Source organism: Mastigoproctus giganteus, chromosome 6, assembly GCF_048544385.1.
Source record: "Mastigoproctus giganteus isolate SK-2022 chromosome 6, ASM4854438v1, whole genome shotgun sequence".
Classification (NCBI taxonomy): domain Eukaryota; kingdom Metazoa; phylum Arthropoda; class Arachnida; order Uropygi; family Thelyphonidae; genus Mastigoproctus; species Mastigoproctus giganteus.
Genome location: NC_143580.1, coordinates 119,656,031 through 119,676,266, shown reverse-complemented (window position 1 = coordinate 119,676,266; position 20,236 = coordinate 119,656,031). Strand labels below are relative to the sequence as shown.

Genomic DNA, 20,236 nt, shown 5'->3' with positions numbered 1-20,236 from the left:
ACTCGTCCATCCTACTGCCTCGGGAACTGGTTCGCGAATGCTGACTTCCAGCAGGATCGCTGTTCACGCGACCTCCCGTTCAACGTCCTCTACCGCATGACGAAGGCATTTTGGACCCTGCAATGCTATATGATTCCGATTCGTCTTTGTGCCCCCTACACCTCCTGCAAGTTTGTCACACTGGTAGTGAATCACCCTGTACACCAATGATAGGAGTTTGGTAAATAAATTTGATGAATTTGAGGTACTGCTCAAAACATCAAAGGCAGAGATGTGGTGTCACACAGATATAAGTGAATGCAGAAATGGAATTTGTGGAGTACAATGTGTACAGGAAGGATAGACAGGATAGGAAGGGAGGAGTGGTTATGCTATTAGTTAAAAAACACAAAAGCTAAGGAAGTGCATCCAGTTGACATGGGTGAACAGTGTAATACTGAGTCAGTTTTGTGTGACATAAACACTGGGAAAGTGAAAATCAGAGTAGAAGTGTGTTATAGGCCTAATGAGTGACTGGAACTTGTGGGTTGGTCACTCACACACTAGCAAGGCTTTTGTGGATTTATTGGATGATTGTTTTCTACATCAGCATGTTCGGGTGGCAACTAGAGGGAGTAATACTCTTGATCTGATTATCAGTAGCGATTCTTCATGCATTAAGAATCTGCAGATAAAGGACCCACTAGGTGGCAGTGATCACAGTGTGCCGAAGTGGGATTTACTCAAAGAGATAACTACCATCAGGGGTAAAGGGATGGGTTTTTGCTTTCGTAAAGGCGACTACAATGGTCTGAAACAGTATTTAAATTCTATACGGTGGGACCAACTGATGATGTTACGAACAGCAAATTCAAAATGGGAGGCATTCAAAGAATTAATCTTGGTGGATACTAGGCTTTATATACCAACCAAAAGAAAAATGCATGGGATACATATAAATTAATGGGTGACATGGAAGTCTATGATAGATATAAGCTGGTCTGTAACCAAGTCAAAAAGGAGATTAGGCAGGCAAAGGCAGATTATGAGAAATCTTTGGCAAAGGATGCAAAGAAAAACAGCAAAGATTTCTTTACCTATATAAACTCTAGAAGGAAAGGGATGAATCAGATTGGTCCACTGGATATCAAGGGGTTCAACTGTTGATGATCCTGCTCAGGTGGCTAACAAACTAAATGAGTATTTTGCATCTACATTCACACGTGAGGCGCTGTTCAGTTAGGGGAATGCCAGAGATGAGTTAAACTCTGGCAGTGAGCTAGATGAGTTTGTAATAACTGAGAACAAATGGAGGAGAAATTGATGAAGATAAACATAAAAAAAGGAACCCAGAGTGGATGGAATCTATCCAGTTATATTAAAGGAGGCAGCACAGGAAGTAAGCAAACCCTTAGCCATAATTATGAGAGTTTCTTTGAACTCAGAGGAGGTACCCATGGACTGGAGATGTGCAAATGTGATCCCAATTCAGAAGGAAGGATCAAAGGGCAACACAAGTAATTATAGACCTTTAGTTTAACTTCTATTCCAGGAAAATTAATGGAGGCACTGGTTAAAGAAGCACTGCAGGATCATCTAGACAAGACTTCAGTTATTGCTCGGAGACAGCATGGTTTTGTTAAGGGAAAGTCTTGCCTGACCAATTTGATTGGATACTATGATGTGGTCACAAAAGAACTGGAAGCAGGGAATAACTTTGATATCATATATTTGGATCTTAGAAAGACTTTTGATACTGTTGCACATTGAAGACTGGTGAACATATTGGAACAGTGTGGCACTGGAGGCAAATTGCTGCTATGGATAATGGGATGGTTGAGTGGGAGAAAACAGAGTGGTAATCAATGGACACTGCTCCTCGTGGACTAATGTTATTAGTGTAGTCCCTCAGGGTTCAGTGTTGGGGCCATTGGTGTTTTCTGTATTTATAAATAATATTGATGATGGTATATCAAGCTTAATGTCCAAGTTTCCAGACGATACGAAGGTTGGCTGGGTTTTTAAGGACACTAATGACAGTATGCTGCTGCAACAGGATCTAGAAAAGTTGAGCAGATGGGCTGAGAGGTGACAAATGAAGTTTAACATTGACAAATGTAAAATACATATGGGAAGCAGTAACCCCAGAGTAATGTAGGAACTCTGTGGTACTACACCGACAGTGGTAGAGAACGAAAAGGACCTGGGAGTAATTGTTGCTATTGTTATTTGGTTTTTAGGAGCATTAGCAACTAAGGCCATATTGCTCCGTGGGGGGGAGGGGGTAATTGTACAGGCAGATATGAAGTCTTCTGAGCAGTGCAGACGGTCTGCAAGAGTAGCATGGTGTCTTGTCAATGATATACAGGAATCTTTCTAGCAGGGATAAGGAGGTGATTATCCCTTTGTATAAGGCAATGGTTAGGCTACACCGTGAGTACTGTATACAGGTCTGGAGGCCTCATTGTAAGCAGGATATAGAGCTGATGGAATGATGGAACAAGTACAGAGAAGGGCAACAAGATTAGTGAAAGGAACAAAGGTTTGTTATTATGAAGAAAGGCTTGTTTTGCAAATTACAGTGGCTGGAGACTAGGCACCTGTGGGGTGATCTGATTGAGGTGTATAAGGTCTTGAAAGGTTTGAGCACGCTCAATGCTGACAAGATTCTTCCACTTGTTCAGAATAATCGCCTGAAAGGACATAAATTCAAATTGCGGAAAGACAGTTGTAGGATAGATGTGCAGAAGTTTGCCTTTAGCCAGCAGGTGGTTGATTGCTGGAACAAACCTACATCTGTAGTTGTAGAAGTTGATAGCTTAAAAAGATTCAAAGCAGAACTAGACAAACATCTGGAGCAAGTGAATGGGTGAAATGAGAAAGCTGTTTTTTTTTTGGCTGAAGCTGTATAAAAAAAAGAGCAATATAAAGACGAAAGCAGTTTAAAGTATAAAGAAAAGCAATATAAACAGAAAAGCAGTTTAAAGTATAAAGAAAAGCAATATAAACAGGAAATCAGTTTAAATGGTTGTGCTATATTGTTAAAAGAACATGGAAGTGCATGGGATTGACCATGGGGCCAGAAGAAATGAGCATTAGAAGTGGGAAAGCACTGTAAGCAGGAGTATTTTATAAAGAGATTGTATATACTGTTTCAAGCAAGATCATTTTCAAAAAAATAGATATGCCTTAGGTTTTCGAAAAAGGGGTTAATTTATTTAAATCTTACCATCAGGGTGAACAATAATCTGTGGTGAATAGTAACTTTCTTGTTTATCTGGTACCTCTACCCACTGCAACACTTTGCCACTTTTAGCACTTACTAGTAATATTCTCCCAACTAGGCGAGTCTCACTTCCTAAAAGGGAAATGAATTTTCTGCAGTGGTTATTATTCAGATTAGCAATAGTATATCTCTCAAGCACACAAAAAAAAAAAGAAAAAAAAAAGCAGTTTCAATATTTATCAGTCACTCATATAACTTTCTAATTAAAATAATTTTTGGATATCACTATAAATTGATTAGTTTATCACAAAAAGGACTTTTTTTTTTTATCAAATCACTTTAATAATTATTATATTCAGTCATTAATTCCTTATGCATCATCTCCCTTTAAATTTTAAAGAACAACATGCAAGTTAATTTTTGCAATGTATAATTAATTTTCATATTTAACAGGAACTGGAAGTTGGACTGTTTTATAGATCAGCTGTAACTGCTTCAGGTTAAAATATTTAGCCAAAAAATAGTGTCTTAGTCATCATGGACAGATCCCAGAAAATCCTGGCAGCAGTTAATAGAAAGAGTTTTTCTAGCAATCAAAGCAGAAAAAAAATATAAGTATTATGATTTTGATCATTGGGATTTGCTTGGGTATCTGTGTGAGTCTTGTAACTTAGAAAAACCTGAAAATAGGTGAAACATATTTATTTAACCCTTCTGACAGTCACAAATTCCTTCAATAAATAGTGCAATATTTAATCCTTACATCAGTAAGTTTGCTGTACATGTGAGGCTTTGGGGCAATGAGTTTTCTGCATAGAGTCAGCTCTTTAGAGTTTGGAATGGAATTCATTACATAACTGTTTTTAAATATTAAGTTGTTCTTATTTTGATGCAATTGCCCAATATTCGAGTGAAGTTCTCGAATATTGCTTATCTGTATATTTACATATGCCTACATACAGATAATAAATAAAAAATAAATAAAAAAAATTGTAAAAATATATTACTTTTTATTTTGATACAAAAATATCCTCTATATCTACTTTATTTATTACTTAAGTTAATTTGATCAACTTCTAGATCTGTATTCCAGAGAATTTCTTCAATTTCAGACCAAAATTGGACAAGTGAAAATAACAATTGCAATCTCTTCTATCAATTCAAAGTTATTTTTATATTGCCATCTATAAATGTTGGAAACCCAGATAGAACATGGCAGCACATACTGTAAGGTTTCAAGAAAATTTTGATATTTAACAGATCAAACATCCTAAAAACAAAAAAAAAATTGAAAACAACTATCGTGGTAACTGCTACAAACAACAAAGTAAGCAAATAATGTACAGCAGACCCAGCTGGAAGACATACAGGTAGTTCTCAACTTTACGAGTTAATTCGATCCTAGCACGTGCTTGTAAAGTGGGAATTAAATCCCGTAGACAATGTTAAAAATAGGGGTTACGTTCTCAACAATGAAATTAGTTAGCTAATTAGTTCATGTTTAAACAATGATTGATTTATCCAAAGGAATGAAAATGTAGCCTGTAAAATCAAGCAAATTATAATAATAAAGAAATTATTGATGACTTACAAATTTTAAAGAATGTTTATTCTTCATCATCGACAAAATGCACACTCGTTGATCACTTATTATTGGCTCGGCACTCATTGATTTGTTGCAAAAGGAGTCATCTTCTTAAGAAATGCTTCAAGAGGCTCTTGTTTCCAAGATAATCTTCTCTTTTCTTTATAAATTTCAATAACATGCATAAGCATTTTTTAACGGAACGCAAAAATTGCAACTAACACTATTTGCGTGGAGTAACAAATTTAAGAAACTAAAAAAAAAAAAAAAAAAAAAAGGAATAATGAGAAGATTCTGAAAATTTATTCGTTTTTTATATGATTGAAGATTCATAAATATTCACCATAATAATATAAAAACCCGCACAATTCCAGCTATTGGTATTTTCACAAATGCAATAACATCGAAATAAAAACAGAAAAAGCCTAATAAACCGGAAAGTGCAAATCATTTTTATTTTATGGTCAAGACCTCCAGAAATGTGCTTTAGAAAAATGTCACAAAGGCGTTCAAAATTGATTCTTATAACAGAACATTATTATTATTAGCCATATGGTACAAAAAAGCTGGAGGCTTATGCTGCACCAGCCAAAAAAAAAAACATATGATAAAGATGTATTTCGGTGATTTGAATTGGTAACTAATACAATTTGCACTATAAAAACGACCTTACAGAGAGTTATATAGCGAAAATTTCAACTTCCAAGGTCATGCAACGAATTACCAAAAAACAATGTGTTATTGGGTTCACATTACAATATTTTCACGATACGACAGTGTCTCTGGAACATATTAATATCATAAAGCTGGGTAAACTGTATTGTACAGCTACGCATGTGGTTTGAAATGCGGTATTTATGAACGTTTAACATTCATTTTTTGCCATTAATGTTCATATTTTAGATTTTGTTGATACTTGATACTTAAAAAAAAAAAAAAAACTCGTAAACCCGGGAACTTGTAAAACGAGAACTGCCTGTATATAGTTCAGAGTTTTTTTGTTTTTTTTTTGTGTTTGTTAGTTTAATAGTGCTAAAACATATACAGCTTGCAAATTAAAAATATTGAAACAATTGAAACAATCAAAATAAATGATCAAAGTCAAATATCCTGATATTCCACTTCATTGACAGGACTACTGCTGAATTCATCAGCCGCAATCTTCACATTAAAGCAAAAAAAATAGATAACTGTCAGAAAGCTTGTGACAAGTACACTGAGTGATCACCAAATTATGACCGCCCTTATGAAAAGTGAATGTGACCCACTGACCATGTGAGGTATGAGAGGGTGCAGTTAGTCGACCTACATAGCATAGATAAGGTGTCAGTGGTTCAGTGGGTAGTAAAATTCTGAGCGTGATGGGTAAAAGGAAGGATTTATTGGACTTTGATAAAGACAGATTGTGGGAGCTCGACGAGCTGGTGCCTCGATTTCCCAAAAGGCTAAACTGGTGGGGTGTTTGAGAGCCACCATAGTTAAAGTGTACCAGGACTGCCGTAAAAATGATCATACAACAACCCTACAGCAAAACTGCAAAGGTCAGCGAAAAGTTGATGTTAGAGGTGAGCACTGGGTCCGACAACTCATACAAGCAAACAGGAGCAGCACTGTTCAAGAGCTGACTACCCAATACAACATGGGCCAATCCGGAACAATATCTGCTATGATCATGCGTTGCACGCTCGCACATATCGGCTATACCAGCAGAGGATCCCTACGGCATCCTCTCCTAACCAAGGTTCATCGGCATAAAAGATTTGCCTGGTGCAAAGAGCATGCAAGTTGGATGTTAGAAGACTGGTAGAAGGTGTGCTAGTCGGACGAGTCACGTCATTTACTCCACATTGTGGATGGTCATGTACAGATTTGGTTTCAACAACATGAGGCTCTTCATCCATCATGCATGGTATCAAAAGTGCAGGCCGGTGGAGGCAGTTTTTTGGTGTGGGGCATGTTTCAATGGCAGGAACTCGGACCTCTGGTGCATATGGATCAACGTATCATTGGTCTCCGCTATCAGCAACTGCTTGCTGACAGTATACATCCCACTATGTTATACTTTTCCCTGAATGCCAATAGTGTCTTCCAAACCCTTAGCCATAATTATGAGAACTTCCTTGGGCTCGGGGGAGGTACCCATGGGCTGGAAATGTGCAAATGTGATATCCAAATTATATCACATTTGCTATATCTGATATCCAAATTATATCACACTATGATATCCAAATTATTCTTTGCATCCAGCCACAAAGGAACTGGATGCAAAGAATAATTTGGATATCATATATTTGGATCTTAGAAAGGCTTTTGATACTGTTGCACATGGAGCAGCGTAGCACTGGAGGCAAATTGCTGCTATAGATAAAGGGATGGTCGAATGGTAATCAATGGACACTGCTCTTCGTGGACTAATATTATTAGTGGAGTCCCCAGGGTACAGTGTTGGGTCCATTGTTGTTTTCTGTATTCATTAATGATACTGATGATAGTATATCAGGCTTAATTTCCAAGTATGCAGACGATACGAAAGTCTGAAGGGTTGTTAATGACACTAATGACAGTACGCTGCTGCAACAGGATCTAGAAACGTTGAGCAGATGGGCTGAAAGGTGGCAAATGAAGTTTAACATTGACAAATGTAAAGTACTACACATGGGAAACAGCAACCCCAGAGCAACGTATCAACTCTGTGGTACTACACTGCCAGTGGTAGAGAATGAAAGGGACTTGGGGGTGGTTGTGCAGGCAGATATGAAGTTCTCTGAGCAGTGCAGACGGTCTGCAAGAGTAGCTCATGGTGTCTTGTCAATAATATACAGGAATTTTTCTAGCAGGGATAAGGAGGTGATTATCTCCTTGTATAAGGCAATGGTCAGGCCACACCTTTAGTACTGTATACAGGTCTGGAGGCCTCATTTTAAGAAGGATGTAGAGCTGTTGGAACGAGTACAGAGAAGGGCAACAAGATTAGTGAATGGAACAAGGGTTGCTCTTATGAAGAAAGGATTAAGTTTTGCAAATTACAGCGTCTGGAGATTAGGCACCTGTGAGGTGATCTGATTGAGGGGTATAAAGCCTTGAATGGTTTGAGCATGCTCAATGCTGATGGGATTCTTCCTCTTGCTCAGAATAATTGCCTGAGAGGGCATAAATTCAAATTGAGGAAAGACAGTTGTAGGATAGATGTGCAGAAGTTTACCTTTAGCCAGTGGGTGGTTGACTGCTGGAACAAACTTCCATCTGTCGTAGAAGTGGACAGCTTAAACAGATTCAAGGTAGAACTAGACAAACATTTAGAGCGAGTGGATGGGTGAAATGAGGAAGAGGTGTGCGGTTTTTTTTTTGGCTGATGCTATATAAGCTTACTTTCTTGCATCATGTGCCCTTGCATAAAGGTGACAAAGATGACAATGCGCCGAGCCACCGAGCACTTGTTGTGCAGGAATGGCTTGAGGAACACAGTTCTGACTTCCAGCATATCGATTGGCCTCTGAACTCCCCTGATATCAATCCCACAGAGCACTTGTGGGACACTATAGAAAGGCATATCAAGTGTCTGGATACATCAATCACTTCCATACCTGCATTGCTGGCCACATTATACACAGCTTGGTTGGCCATACCTCCCGACCGCTTCCGACATCTTGTTGAATCAATACCACGTCGGATAGCTGCTGAACTGGGGGCAAAAGGAGGACCTACGAAGTATTAGGTAGGTGGTTAATTCAGTGATCACTCAATGTATGTACAAACACTGATGCAAATAGTCATCAGCCATTCTAGAGCAAATTTAGATTTTTCAAATTTCATTCTTGAAAATGTTTGCTTACATTTGTAAGTGCTTCCAAAAACAATTAACATTTTTGCTGCAAGTCCTTTGATATTAGGAAATTTTAAAGTTTTCAGGGAATGTGACTCCCAAATTATGGAATCAGAATTCACCCATATTTGACATTCTCAGGCTGAATGATTATCCTACAGTTGTTGCCTCAGATGAGACCACACACATACATTTGATGTAATATATGGAAGGTCTCATATACATTTGATGTTAACTCACGTAATCTACTATGGAAAAAAATAGCCCAAGATTATCAAAAAACAAAGCAAAAACTTATTTTCAAAGTAGGAAGAGAGCAACGACTTAGTTTTTCACCAGATTATTGAAAACCACATATCTGACTCCAACGGTTCTTTCATTCTTGATGTAGAGCCTTAAAAGAATAGAGCTTAATGAAGCTCTCTTCATCCAAACCAATTATTCCCAGAAAGAAACAGGAACAGAAGAACATCTCCATCCCAGGATAGGACCTGAATGTCAATGTCTCTGAAGGATATCATAATCCAACATATCAGAAAGCTTCTTCATTTTCCTGAGCAAGCACCCAGATTCCATAGGACAGTATCAACCTAGGACACAATGCTGTGTTATGGTTATGTTTTATATTTGTTACTTAATGCTTTTTTTATATCTTTTCAAAGTAAATTTAAAGTGTAAATATTACTTGATATCTATGAAAGAGAAACCATAAAGGGAGCCAATTGATTGGTTTCCAAAAACCATAATCTATGCAGTGAAATGTCATTAGGCACATTTCCATATGCATAAAGTGTCTGTTATCTTCATCATGTCTGTCTGTTCATCTGCATTTAACAATGAAATTCCCAGTGAATAGATTTCAATGAACCTGTATATTTGCCACTTTAAGAAAGATTTGTTTAGCCAAAACTTCATCATCAAACCCCACATACTTTTTCTGACAGAATCCCAATTATCAGTTGATTCAACCACTGCCCATCTCAGTTGTCCTAATTATTCGCTGTATGATACCTTTCACTTCAAAGGTGGTACTTGTGCATGCCACCCCAGGGGATCACATCTGGTGAGTATGGGCTTGGCACACCCAGGGTCCTGAGCTGGATATCATAATTCGTCTCTTTCTTGGTGATTCCCTTCTACTCTCTCTCTCTCTCTCTCTCTCTCTCTCTCTCTCTCTCTCTCTCTCTCTCTCTCTCTCTCTCTCTCTCTCTCTCTCTCTCTCTCTCTCTCTCAGCGTAACTCGGGAATTTTTTTTGGTTGGTGCAGTATAAGCCTCAGGCTTCCCTGCACCACATGGCTAAATAATAATAATAATGTGTCTGCTCTCATATTCCCTCTCAGAGACATGCACAAGTACCACTTTTATTCAAATTTATTCACTTTTAGTCAAATCTGCCTGTTGCTTCTATCATTCTCCCAACACCCCTAAATCTTTGAAAACTTGACTTTCTCCAGTCCAACTTTCCTAACAGAGATAATTTTCCTTGGTGATTTTAATGTTCACAACTCCAGCTGCATTCAATTTTCTAGTCACACAGACCCAGCTAGTCAAAATGCTGAGACTTTTGCAATTACTAATAATCTCACACAGGTTATTCGTTTAGGTTCTAGATATTGTTGCCATAAACATTTTTGCCACATAACATTTTCACCATGAGGCAATTTTGCTGTAAAAGATAAAATAACGAAAAATAAAAGCAGGACATTAAAAAGGACATAACGAAACATGAAAAATTAATAACAAAATTAAAAAGACTTCAAAATTAAAATACAAAATATTTGAATACATGTAAAATGTGTGTAGATTCCTGGCAATACTGCGCAAATAACTGATTTTATTTTGTGGATTGTAGCTAAGCACTTGTCTTTCATTCATAGTATTATACATTTTTTTGCTTGTTGATTCGTCTCCTCATTTGGCATCGCATTTTTTCTTTTTTGCTAAAACTTCTTCCTTCATTAAGAGAGATATCAGTTTCCAAATACTAGGATGCATATTTCTAACTGAGCTTTGTATTGCATTGTGAATGCCTTCTACACTGTTGTTCGTTCTTGGCATATTGTCACATGTCCGTTGATAGATGTTCCAAAGTTCTATGGGAAATGTGGGTTCAACTCTGCGCCTTCAAGGCCCTCGGCCTCTTTCTCCTCCAATGTAGTGTGTTTCAAAATAAGAAACCAACTCTTGGCACAAATCATCGTCATCTGTCAGCTCGATAAAGCCACCAATAACGTCACTAACTGGAAGAAATGCTAACACTGTAATGCATTTATTCAAAATCAATGATTTTGCAGTAAATGTTTTTTACCATATGAAACAAACAGCCGGTTATAGTTGTATTAGGGTATATGTTAGAGAAAGTGACGATACTTCCTTTCTCAAAGTCGAACATTAAGGATTCAGGATCTAATGTTGGACATAAGTTCTTTACGAAATAAAAAAATCTGCTGTAAGTCTCTTCAGATTTCCCTGGAAGTAAAATGAACAGATGAGGGATGCTGCTATTTCTAATCATTATATATAACTGGTAGTAAATAACTGGACTACATTTAAATGTTCCGTCACATGCCCAGTCCTTATATTTCACTAAATCACCTAAGCCAGATTCTGTGCCAAATACCAAAATTCTGTCTACATGTTCTCCCCTATCATATAACAAAAAAATTTCATCATTTTCAAAAAATTTAAATGGTTACATGATTCCTGATGAGGAATCATGTAACCATTTCTTTTTTTGGGGATAGGAGGAACTTGATTCTTCCTTTGCCTCCAACTTCTAATATTGCGTGATAAATTTGGTAAAGACGGCATTAGAGAACAAGCTGTTGTATCCAACTTAGCTAAAGAATCAATAATTAATGCTCTCGAAGACTGCTGTGAATTAGTAGCCGCCTCTTTTATATTTGCCACAGCTTGGTAAACTTTTGGTTTTGACGGGTGGGAGGGATGACTGTGCTCACCGAAGAATTTCAAGCTAATATGTTATTTCTAGTATAGTATGCAATCTGGCTTTACACTCTCTTATTTCACACTTCCAGTAAGTTTTATCACCATATTTTCTATCAAGTCGATATATGTATGTTTTCATCCACCATTTTAAGGCCACCACGTCTACTCGTCACTGTATAGACCATTATGAGGGCTAAGATTTATATAATATAAAAATGGGGATACTGCGAGAACTTTGTCAATGGAGAAATGAAACCAAACTGTCAACCAGTTATTTTATCTTTTATTTATTTTTTATTCTAATAATAATATAATTAATATTATTAATACAATACAATACAATTTATTTAACAAGAGAATAAGTTTACAATAGATGAACTTGTTAAGAAAAGTGAATTTCTTGACAACAAGTTGTAGTTTATCCTTTACAACAAGTTTGTATACAAATTTGTTTTCTAACAGAAAAGACAATTAAGTCACAACTCATAGTACATTCCATGCTGTAAACAGAGATAGTAATTTATCTGTATAGCTATTTTAATCCACTGTATCATTGAGTATCAAGAATTTTCTTATTAGAAATTTTAATTTGGAGAGGGGATAACTTCTCCTGAGCCTGAAATCAACACTAGCCAGCAAGTTGTTTATTATATTCATTGTGTGCCTTTCTCTAAATCTATTTAGTACCCTAGAGTGAGGCAAAGTAATTGCTTTTGGGTTCCTTAAATTATGTGTGACATTCCTTTGCAGATTCGACTCTTCATAAATAGTGTTTAAGATTTTTCAGGAATAAATTTAGCTTCAGTTTTTGAGCTGGATACAGTATTTTGTATTTTAACAAAATAATATAAAAATGGGTGTACTGCGAGAACTTTGTCAATGCAGAAACCAAACTGTCAACTAGCTTAAATACATTGTCTGCCGAAGGCGGTTGATTCATCAACAGAGAAATGAAACCAAACTGTCAACCAGTTATTTTAGCTTTTACGGCACAATGCCTTATGGCGAAAATGTTATGCGGCGAAACTATTTGCAACAAAGATGTTTACGGTGAAAACTGGACACGATTTGTTTACCTACCAGAATACCAGACAATTCTAACCACACAGCCAACACTCTTGATCTTTTCCTAACAAACAACTCTTCTAAGTACAGGGTCGATGTGAGTGGTCCTCTAGGCACTTCAGATCACAACTTAGTGATGGTCTCTTCTCCAATGCAGCCTTTCTCTCATGGCCATTCCCAACCTTGTGTTGTTGGCATTACAAGAATGTAAAATGGGATGATCTGTGAGATTTCTTTTCTTCTTTTCCTTGTTGTACACATTGGCACTATTGATATTAAGAGTAAGAGGCCGGCGGAATTACTTAACAAGTACAAGTCAATGCCGAAAAGCCATGAGTTAGGGTTGAATTTGAAAGGGTCTGTAATTCTGCCCAGACACGATAGGAAGGAATATATGATGAGAGCCTTGTCGATCAATTCAGATTGGCTTCTATAATTCCCACTCTGTCCCCCAAACCAGTCCGAACACATGCAGCAACCAGTCAGCATCCTTTTACTGTCCACTGAAAACTCACAGAAAATTTTTTTCTTCCTCATTTATTCCTTCAACAACTTTCCTTCACACATATTTCCTGAAAATTACGTTCTACAGAAATTCAAGTCTAGTTGTCAACAAGTATCTTCTTTCATCTTCTCAATCATGCATTTACTAAGTGCTATAGATTCTAATATCCCTTGTGCTAAATATATATTATGTTTATTGCAATGCACTTACAGGAGGAATGAATGGGCAAATATGGCACACGTGCAGAAATGGAAAAGTTCCTGGTTAAGCACTGTATACAGGAAAGTAGTTGCTTTTTTGTAGAATTTTTTATTTACATCAATTTTGAAATATATAAATAATGAATTATACTATTTTTTGTTATATTAATCAGAATTGAAACATGAAATAGGTGCTGTATTTCAATTTTTATTAAAATTGTGTATGAAATAAGTAAAGTACATTCCAAAAATGTTCGCTGCATATTATATTGAGGTATATGTGATAAAGCAAGAATTACTTTTATATACTGTTAGGTAATTAATTAGTAACTAATTGGTAACAAGTTATTTACTTTTCACTTCTAGTAATCACAACAAATGAAAATTCAATTAACTCAGGTGAACCTCGAAAATAACATTCCCACATTAATCAATGATTTAAAATCTGAAATGTCTACCTTCCTAAATATAGACAAACTATTACTGTAATAGTTTACAAAGTGATTTTTTTAAGGTTTTCATACAGAAATTGCACTCGAGAACCTGTGAAGTGATCTACTACTATCTTTGAAACTATTTGGCTTTTTGCTTGAAGAGTAACATGATATCAAACAAATACCAACAGTCTTTTGATGAAACTATAACAGAATCATCAGAATGCAAAAAGGTGGAAATAAAGAGATGCAAATTTCTATTTTACAAAATGGATTTGTTAATATTTCCGTTTCAATCACTGTTACCATGCAGAAAATTAAGTAGGAGATTTAAAAGACGGCCAGTTGCAATGTTTTTGTTTATATCCTGAATAGTGTAAACACTCCCAGGTTGGTTTGGAATACAAGGTTTAGATGAAAGATAAGAGCGTAATGAAAAATAACTGATTTCATTTCTACAAGGAAGGATGAGTTCAATAATGCAATAAGAGCGAACACACATCATAAATAGATGAATAATACCCTACGACTTATGACTAACATGGGAGTGCAAAAACCAATACACTGACCAATTCTGCAGGAAAAGATCGTTGTTATACTCTGAAATGGAAGTTTCCCATAATGAAGAGTCAATAAATCACTTAAATGTATATTTATGAGAATGTATATACAAAACAGAACTTTTTTTTTTTTTTTTACCTGCATCTTTCAAAGGATCACCACCATGAATTACAACAAGGTCTGGTATTCCATCTAGATCTAAATCACGGACATACTGAGGAGTATAAATGTTTGAAGTCTTTATCTTTGCCCTTTCATCATCAAAATCCCAAAGCAAACTTCCATCTATTCCTCTGACAGCTCTCATACCCTATCATTAAAGTAAGCTATATTAAAAGTGATATTTTCTCTTCGAAATTAATAATTATAAATTTAATAACTTCACAAACATTATAATTATTCTTCCCTACAAAATTAAGAATTCTTACTGCCATCCTTCCTCCTCCAATGCAGTCTCTTACTCCATCTCCATCAATATCCATGTTGCAATTTACAGCAAATATTTCATGCGGTGTGTAATGCCTCCACAACTCTTTCCCGGTAATACCTTCAAGTGCCAAAATTCCTCCACCACAACCTTTAACACCATGAAAATAAACATCACATACAACTGGTGGATAATAAAATGCATCTGCACCTGGAAAGAGAAAAAAAAAAAAGAAAAGAAAAAAAAAGATAAACATAAAATAAAGTTTGAAAACTAATATTCAAATACTATTAGTAATATTACTAATACAGGTAAAATGATGCAAGTTAAAAACAGGCATACCTTCATATATATTATTAATTTATTCTTCAAAAATGTGATGATTAATAAAAAAAAATAAGTAATATTTTTATGTAGTCTGAATACTACAAATAGAGTTTTAGGTTCCCATATAGCACTAAAAAGGCAAAACAGCGCAGAAAGAGGAACTATAGGAAATTTTGGAATTGGTGAAAAAATAAAAGAGGTGAAAGACTTGTGGAATTTGCAGAATCTCAAGGAATGTCAGTAATGAACACTTTTTTCAAGAAAAGGGTGAACAGAAAGTGGACATGGAAGAGTCCAAATGGATTAACAACTAATGAAATCGACTTCATCCTCACTAACAGAAGATATATTGTGAATGATGTTACCGTCCTGAATAAGGTAAATGTTGGAAGTGATCACAGAATGGTAAGATGTACACTTGATATAGATGTAGGAAAGGAAAGGAAAAAACTGACTCGAGTAAATAATACAAAGGTCTTTGAAATAACAGAGGAGGAGAAAAAGCAGTATGTACTGGAACTTAAGAACAAGTTTGAGCTTCTGCAGACTGCTCAGGACCAAGATATCTACGAGGAATATTACAACTTTCTGAAAGTGATAAAGCCCAAGAAACCTATAGGGAAACAGAAATCGAAAGAAGAAAAAATTAGTCAAGAAACACTTGTCATGATGAACCAAAGATGACAAATGAAGAGCAAGAAAAACACTGACAGGGAGAAAATTGAGTATACTGAGTTATGCAAAGCCATTAGAAAGAGACTCAAAGAGGACATAAGAAGATTTAACACAAGAAAAGTAGAAAGCATTAAGGGAAAACAAAGGATTTAAATCAGCAGCCATGAGCAGTAATACAGAAAGACAAATGATACTGAAACTGAAGAATAGCGATGGTGTACTTATAAACAGCAGAGAAGGCATAATTCAAATAGCAGAAGACTACTATAGAGAATTATACAAGGAGCGAGGGATGATACCAGCAGTGGGGAAGATGGATTGCAAAGTAGCAACACATACGACATACCCAATATTCTTCCTGATGAGGTAGAACATGCATTGAAGAAAATGAAGAATGGGAAAGCCCCGGGGGAAGATGAAGTTACTGTAGAGTTGTTAAAATTGGGAGAAAGAGACATAACACAAAAACTGGCAAGGCTCTTCACAAAGTGCATTAGAAAAGGTGTGATGCCTAAGCAGTGGAATAATGCAATCATAGTTTTGCTGCATAAGAAAGGAGATAAATCAGAAATTGGCAATTATAGACCAATTAGCTTGTTATCCCATATCTACAAGTTGTTCACAAGGGTCATTACTAACAGATTAGAAAGAATACTTGATGAGAATCAACCGAAAGAGCAAGCTGGCTTTAGGACAGGATTCTCAACTATGGATCACCTTCACGTAATATCACAGCTAATGGAGAAAGCAAATGAATATAAAACACCATTATGCCTGGCATTTGTGGATTATGAAAAGGCATTTGACTCCATACAGCATAAGGCAATGTTTCGGGCACTGGAAAGACAAGGCATAGATACTCCATATATTATGATTTTGAAGAAAATATATGAGAGTGCTACATCCTTTATTAGACTAGACAAAGACAGTAGCAAATTTAAAATTGAGAAAGGAGTTCGACAAGGAGACACAATATCTCTGAAGCTGTTTACTGCTGCCCTTGAGGAAGCTTTCAGAAGATTAGACTGGTCGCAGAAAGGAGTCAATGTGAACGGAGAGTACCTAAACCATTTACGATTTGCAGATGACATTGTGGTCATAAGCCACGATCCCAAAGAATTAGAGGAAAATCTTAATCAGTTATGCACAGTTAGTAAGGATTTTGGACTAAAATGAATATGGCTAAAACAAAAGTAATGATGGACAACTATGCCACGGAAAGGGAAATAATGATTGAAGGAGCAGTAATTGAAAAGGTGGAGTCATATACTTATCTGGGACAAGTTATTAGCTGTAATAATGATAAATGGCTGGAAGTCAAGAGAAGAATAAATTTTGGATGGATAGCATTCAGGAAATATAGTCACATACTGAAGAGCAATATCCCAGTTTGTCTGAAACGTAAAATAATGAATGACTTATGGAAGTGAAACTTCCATAAGTCATTCATTATTTTACGTTTCATTATTTTACTCCACCATGACTTATGGAAGTGAAACTTGGGCACTCACCAAAAGAATGGAAGAGAAGCTGAGAACTACACAGCGAAGAATGGAACGAATCATATTGGGAATCAGACTGTTAGATAAGAAGAGAAACACATGGATTAGGCAGCAAACTCAAGTAAAGGACATTCTTATCAAAACTAAAGAACTAAAATGGTCTTGGGCAGGACACATAGCTCGAAGACATGATGACAGATGGACTAAGAAAATAACAGAATGGTACCCAAGAGGAGCTAGAAGAAAACCTGGAAGACAAAGGCGGAGATGGATAGATGAAATTCACGAGTTTTCGAGTAGTAAATGGATGGCCAGTGCTCAAAACAGAAGGAACTGGAAAGTTGCTGGAGAGGCCTTCATCCTGCAGTGGATTGAAAATGGCTGATGATGATGATGATAGCACTAAAAACAATCTATGACAATTGGCTGTCATACCCAGAGCTGAACTTATGCCTAAACAATTAAGACCATGTCTAGGACTCAAATTTTGATGTGTAGCTCAGACAGTGATGAATCTGTTAGACCAGTAGTTTTCGACCTTTTTTTTTTTAATAACGGCACCCATAAGTAATTTATTTTATTTTGTGGCACCCCTACTCAATTTTCTGCCTGTTAGATCCAATCCTCTCTCTCTCTCTATATATATATATATATATATATAATATTACAAAATTATGTTATATGATAGTTATTACAATAATATAAATATAAACAAAATTACAATTCATAATACAAATTATATACATATATCTATATATATAATAATTTTATTCTTTATATAGAGGTACTAAATAAACATCAATTATAGATCCTCACATTAAAAAGATACCATACACCTTTTTATAATGAAATAAATATATAAATTTAAAAAAATAAATAAATTTAAGTAACTGAAACCCAAATTACATGGCACCCCTGGAATGTTGTTGTGGCACCCTAAGGTGCCGTGGCGCCCCAGTGGAAAACCACTGTGTTAGACTTTCATTTCATGAAAAGTAACAGCGAAAATGAATTAGCTCAATACATGAAAAGCCTCAAGTAGGTACTCCCCATTATGTAGCTTCAACAAAGCTGCATAAAACACCACAGGCCCGGTTATGTATTAATAATGGCAACATGATGCAAGGAAGCAAAGCAGCTTATATAGCATCAGCAAAAAAAACCCTCCACGTTACTTCCTCATTCCTCACAGGAATTTGCCCAAACCTTCCTTAAATTAATTCAAACTATGCACCTCCACATCAGATGAACGTTTATTAGAAAAATTAATTATTCCTTGGCTGAATGCAAAATTCTGCATATCTATTATGCAACCATTCTTTTCCAACTTAAATTTATGCCCCTTAGTGTGTTTCATCTGAGAAAATATAAATATTCCATTAGTATTTAGTTTACTTAATCCTTTGAAAACCTTATACACTTCAATTAAGCCATCATGCAGATGCCTAGTTTCTAAAGATTACAATTTATGAAACCCCAGTCTTTCTTAGTAAGATTATTCTCCTGTACACCCCCTCTCCAATTAATCGTGTTGCTCTTCTCTACATCCTTTCCAACAGAGATATACATCCTTCCTAAAATTAGGTTTCCAAACCTATATACAGTATTCCAGATATGGCCTAACCACTACTTTACAGAATAAGATAATCACCTCCCAGTTGGTAAAGTTACTGTATATTGGTGATAGAGACTACATTATCCCCTAGATCTTTTTTATAATCCACTGCCCTGAGTTTGGTACCACCCAAATAGTATGTTATTCTGGTATTAATGCTACTCAAATATAGTATGTAGTTAACAACAGTAATCAATTTGATGCTGAGGTGACTTTGAAAAATCAGCAAACTTAGGTATCAAACTTGAAATACCTACATTAATATCATTAAAGAATATTAAAACAGTAAGGAGCGTAAAACCAACTCCTGTTAGAATCCCATTTATCACTTTAGTCCACGAAAAGCAGTGACCATTTATAACCACTCTTTGTTTATAACCTGAGCATCCTATTATCACAGTAGTAGCTTGCCCTAATAAAATACTGCTACAATTTATACAACAATCATGCATGTGGTACAGTATCAGAGGTTTACTGAAATCTAAGTATATGATGGAAAAATTATTCTTTGCATTTAGTTCCTTTGTAATAACTTCATATTAGTTAATCAGATTGGTGAGGAATGATTTCCTTTAACAAATCCATGCTGTGATTGCCTTATGGCTCCACTCTTATCAAGATGATCTTGAAATTACTTCTTTAACTACTGATTTCATTATTTTCTCAGAAACAAGGACCAAACTTACAGACCTGTAGTTGCGCACTTCATCCTTTGAACCACCCTTATGAATATGTGATACATTTACACACCACCAACCTGCAGGTACTTCTGAATCTAAGAATTCTCTCATTATTATAGGTAAAAATTTAAACTACTAATTTAGCAGTTTTTTTTTTATATATAACTGGATAGATCCCATCAGCCTGAAGAGCTTTGTTCATTTTTAGCTGCAGCAATGTCTCTTCCACTTTATTTTCTGCTATTATAAAATTGCTTAACTCTCAGTCAATATTAGATAGACCAGTATGAACTCCATATCAATTCTTTTTTGGCTGGTGCAGAATAAGCCTCAGGCTTCCTTGAACCATATGGTTAATAATAATAACTTCATTCGTGGATAATGAAAATATTTATTCAGTTTATCAGAAATATGTAAGTTTCTTCAACAGTCAAGCTATTTATATCCAGTAGACTAATTGTCTGAGACAATATTTAAATTCTATACGGTGGGACCAACTGATGATGTTACCAACAGCAAACTGAAAATGGGAGGCATTCAAAGAACTTATCTTAGAAGCTAGTAGGCTTTACATACCAACTAAGAAATATTGTTCAAGGTTTAAGCCTAAATGGATGTCAGATGAACTAATGAGACATATGGCAGAGAAGAAAAGTGCATGGGATACATAAATTAACATGTG

General features: G+C 35.8%; 1 protein-coding gene across 1 annotated transcript in view; it reads right to left on the bottom strand.

Annotated features, from left to right (window-relative positions):
• Positions 1-20,236, bottom strand: part of LOC150084537 (uncharacterized) — a 260,732-nt gene that overhangs the window by 201,410 nt on the left and 39,086 nt on the right. The window contains exons 4-6 of the mRNA XM_090375300.1: positions 14,757-14,965; positions 14,467-14,638; positions 3,209-3,337 (exon numbers count right to left, since the gene is read on the bottom strand). Of these exons, the coding sequence (XP_090231426.1) occupies positions 3,209-3,337; positions 14,467-14,638; positions 14,757-14,965 (510 nt within the window). The remainder of the gene's footprint in view (positions 1-3,208; positions 3,338-14,466; positions 14,639-14,756; positions 14,966-20,236) is intronic.